General features: G+C 40.1%; 1 protein-coding gene across 1 annotated transcript; it reads left to right on the top strand.

Moving 5' to 3' along the window:
- The first annotated feature begins 240 nt into the window (after window positions 1-240).
- On the top strand, window positions 241-1,250 carry LOC131970718 (olfactory receptor 4E2-like). Its single transcript, XM_059332139.1, has one exon. The coding sequence runs from the start codon at window positions 303-305 to the stop codon at window positions 1,248-1,250; it is 948 nt and encodes a 315-aa protein (XP_059188122.1). The 5' UTR covers window positions 241-302.
- The last annotated feature ends 710 nt before the right edge of the window (window positions 1,251-1,960 follow it).

The raw sequence follows: 1,960 nt of genomic DNA, 5'->3' as shown, positions 1-1,960 counted from the left end.
CATATATGACCAGTTACGTTCCAGTCTGGAGCCCAATGACTGTTGCAGGGTCTCAGAATGTGTTGATGGGCAGGCTGAGCGGACTGGCTGTGTGATTGTTCTGTTCTTAACAGGTATAAATGCAGTTGCATGTTTCTGCAGCTGACAGAAGTGACTGCAGCTTCTGCAGAGCAACAGGTAACAAACACTCTACTGTGTGTGATGTGATTTATACTTATTGAAACATTCACTGAGTGAGAGTCTCAGCTGCTTGAGAGATTGTTGTCATTTCTCTTTGTAGATACCTTTTACCGTAAAGAATTATGTTGAATTCAACTTTGTCTTATTTAGTTCTTGGAGCTTATTTGCATGTTGGAAATTTAAAATACATGTGTTTTATGATAACTGCAATGTTGTACCTTGTTATTTTTAGTGTCAACACTTCTCTGATTGTGGTTATCTGTATAAACAGAAGCTTACATGAACCTATGTACATTTTTCTGTGCAGCCTATTTGTAAATGAACTGTATGGTAGTACAGGGTTGTTTCCATTCCTTCTGGTTCAGATCCTCTCTGACATTCACACTGTTTCTGCTTCTTTTTGTTTCCTGCAGATTTTTTGTTTGCATACATATGTTTGTATAGAAATATGTAACTTAGCCGTCATGTCTTATGACAGATATCTTGCTATCTGTTGTCCTCTGCAATATAACACACGTATGACATTTAAAAAAGCAGTTATCTTTATTATTGTTATATGGTTGTACTGTGTTCTGATGTTCCTGATTATGTTATCGTTAAACATCCGTTTGACACGTTGTGGAAACATCATAAACAGTTTATTTTGCCGTAACTACCTTGTTGTTAAGTTGGCCTGTTCTGACACAAAAGTTAATCACATTTATGGACTGTTTGGTACTGTTCTTGCCATCTTAGTCCCTCTGCTTCCAATCCTTTTTTCTTATGTTAAAATTCTCAAAGTGTGTTTTTCTGGCTCCAAACAGACAAGACAGAAAGCTGTAAGTACCTGCACACCTCACCTTGCTTCTCTGCTCAACTTTTCTTTTGCCTGCTGTTTTGAAATCCTTCAGAGTAGATTTGATATGAGCAGTGTACCCAGTGTGCTGCGTATCATTCTGTCTCTGTATTTTCTCATCATACCGCCACTTTTGAATCCTGTCATGTTTGGTTTGCAAATGTCAAACATTTTGAACACATTTAAACATGTCCTCTGTTTTAAACGTACAGCCTATCGGAGAGATAAAATGTAGGTATACCAACTCAGTGAATGTTTCCCAATATTTGCTTTTTAAGTTTTGATTTTATAATATGTGTTTAACATGATAGGACAAACTGCAACTGTCACTGATGTTTGTGGGATGTGATGAAGTGGATTAAAGTTTCAGTAATGAATTTAAAAACATTGAAAGCTTGCCATGAAGTCAGAGAGTACTCTTTCTTGTATTTATTTCAAACATTCACCCCTTCTTTTGTAATATTGATTTAAAAAAATCATGAGCCCAGTTACTGATTCACAGGAGTGGAAACACCAAAGGAAAAGCCTTGAAAACATGATTATTCTGTGTGCTGTGATGGTGCTGTGTGGGATTGCAGCATCAGACCATGTCCCTGATGAGGCCTAGCCTGGGTATACCCAGACTGCCTTGCGCGCTCGAATTTAATTTCGAACCTCCAGACGGTCTGGCAACCAGAGAGGTTTCTTAGCCCTGTTTTAGGGATCCAATCACAGAGCGGGGAGGGACGGCAAGACGATGACGCGTACTACTCAGCAGACGGAAGCTTGTAGTTTTCCGGATCCAACATGGCTGCTGCAGACGCGAAACTCTCTTTAGCTGTAGACGGTGTTTTAAATAGTTTAGAGCGAAAGTTGAAAGGCGAAAGGTCTCTCAGCGGCTCCGCTGTCCCCCGGCTCGTAGCCAGATCACCAGTAGTGCCGGCTAGCTGCGCTACGTAACGCCGA

This window comes from Centropristis striata, chromosome 4 (assembly GCF_030273125.1).
Source record: "Centropristis striata isolate RG_2023a ecotype Rhode Island chromosome 4, C.striata_1.0, whole genome shotgun sequence".
Classification (NCBI taxonomy): domain Eukaryota; kingdom Metazoa; phylum Chordata; class Actinopteri; order Perciformes; family Serranidae; genus Centropristis; species Centropristis striata.
This window is presented reverse-complemented; position numbering and strand designations above follow the sequence as displayed.